This window comes from Salvelinus sp. IW2-2015, linkage group LG13 (genome assembly GCF_002910315.2).
Source record: "Salvelinus sp. IW2-2015 linkage group LG13, ASM291031v2, whole genome shotgun sequence".
Classification (NCBI taxonomy): Eukaryota; Metazoa; Chordata; class Actinopteri; order Salmoniformes; family Salmonidae; genus Salvelinus; species Salvelinus sp. IW2-2015.
The window spans coordinates 10,413,640-10,414,808 of NC_036853.1; the positions used below are offsets into that span (position 1 = coordinate 10,413,640).

At 46.2% G+C, this 1,169-nt stretch overlaps 1 protein-coding gene across 1 annotated transcript in view; it reads left to right on the plus strand.

Moving 5' to 3' along the window:
- LOC111971827 (protein unc-13 homolog A-like) overlaps nucleotides 1-1,169 on the plus strand; it is an 89,507-nt gene that overhangs the window by 71,263 nt on the left and 17,075 nt on the right. The window contains exons 34-35 of the mRNA XM_070446356.1: nucleotides 429-517; nucleotides 764-913. Of these exons, the coding sequence (XP_070302457.1) occupies nucleotides 429-517; nucleotides 764-913 (239 nt within the window). The remainder of the gene's footprint in view (nucleotides 1-428; nucleotides 518-763; nucleotides 914-1,169) is intronic.

The window sequence follows — 1,169 nt, forward strand, 5'->3', positions numbered from 1 at the left end:
CTGTCTGTCTGTCTGTCTGTCTGTCTGTCTGTCTGTCTGTCTGTCTGTCTGTCTGTCTGTCTGTCTGTCTGTCATTGCCAAGAATGTCAGCCTTTTTTTGTTTTTTGCAAGCTCTATTCTGAGCAAAGATTATGATTTGTTTCGTTTTTGGACTGTGTTAGGTTTGAATCCGTCCGTCCGTCCGGGGATGTGTGTGCCTGTGTGGACAGGTGTGTGTTTGTGCCTGTGTGGACAGGTGTGTGTTTGTGTGTGCGTGGACGGGTGTGTGTTTGTGTGTGCGTGGACGGGTGTGTGTTTGTGTGTGCGTGGACGGGTGTGTGTTTGTGTGTGCGTGGACAGGTGTGTGTTTGTGTGTGCGTGGACAGGTGTGTGTTTGTGTGTGTGTGGACAGGTGTGTGTACATGTATCTATTGGTGTGTGTGTTTCAGCTGTGCAAGGAGGCCAGTGACTTCCTGAAAGACCTGCAGGTGAAGCTGAATACTGTGATGGATGATCTCAGCAGGATTTTTTCTGTCAGGTGAGCTAGGCACACTGGTGGGGACTGTCAGGCAGCAGAGAGGCATCAAACAGCCATTCCATCTACCCATACTCACCAACTCCAATATATATTTCATTAATATCACAGTGCCTTTCTCTCCTTGCTACGTAGTCTCATCCGAATATGTCAAAATGATGGCATTTAACCTTTTTATGTCACTTCAGCTGAGATATTAGTTACGTCACTTTCTATGTCTCGTGTGTTTATGTGTGTGTGTGTGTGTAGTTTCCAGCCACAGATTGAAGACAATGTGAAGCAAATGGGAGACATCCTTGGCCAGGTGAAGGGGACCAACGTGGGCGCTAACAACTGCAGCAGTGTGGCCCAGGACGCTGACAATGTTCTGGAGCCTATCATGGATTTCCTGGACAGCAAGTGAGAGAGAGTTGTCCTGTAATGTTGCTAATCCCTTTTTGGCTGCAGTCTCTATTTCTTTCTTGATTTAACTTTTCCAGTCTCTTTCAATCTTGCCGTCTTTTTCCCGCTCCCTATCCCTGTCGCGCTCTCTTTTAACTCATCTTCTCATCTTGTTCTTTCTTTCCTTCTCTTTTTCTTCATCTCTTAATCTCTCTCTGTGTCTCCTCTGTCATCTCTCTCTCTTATCTTTCGGTTTGAACACCATTTCTTGTAA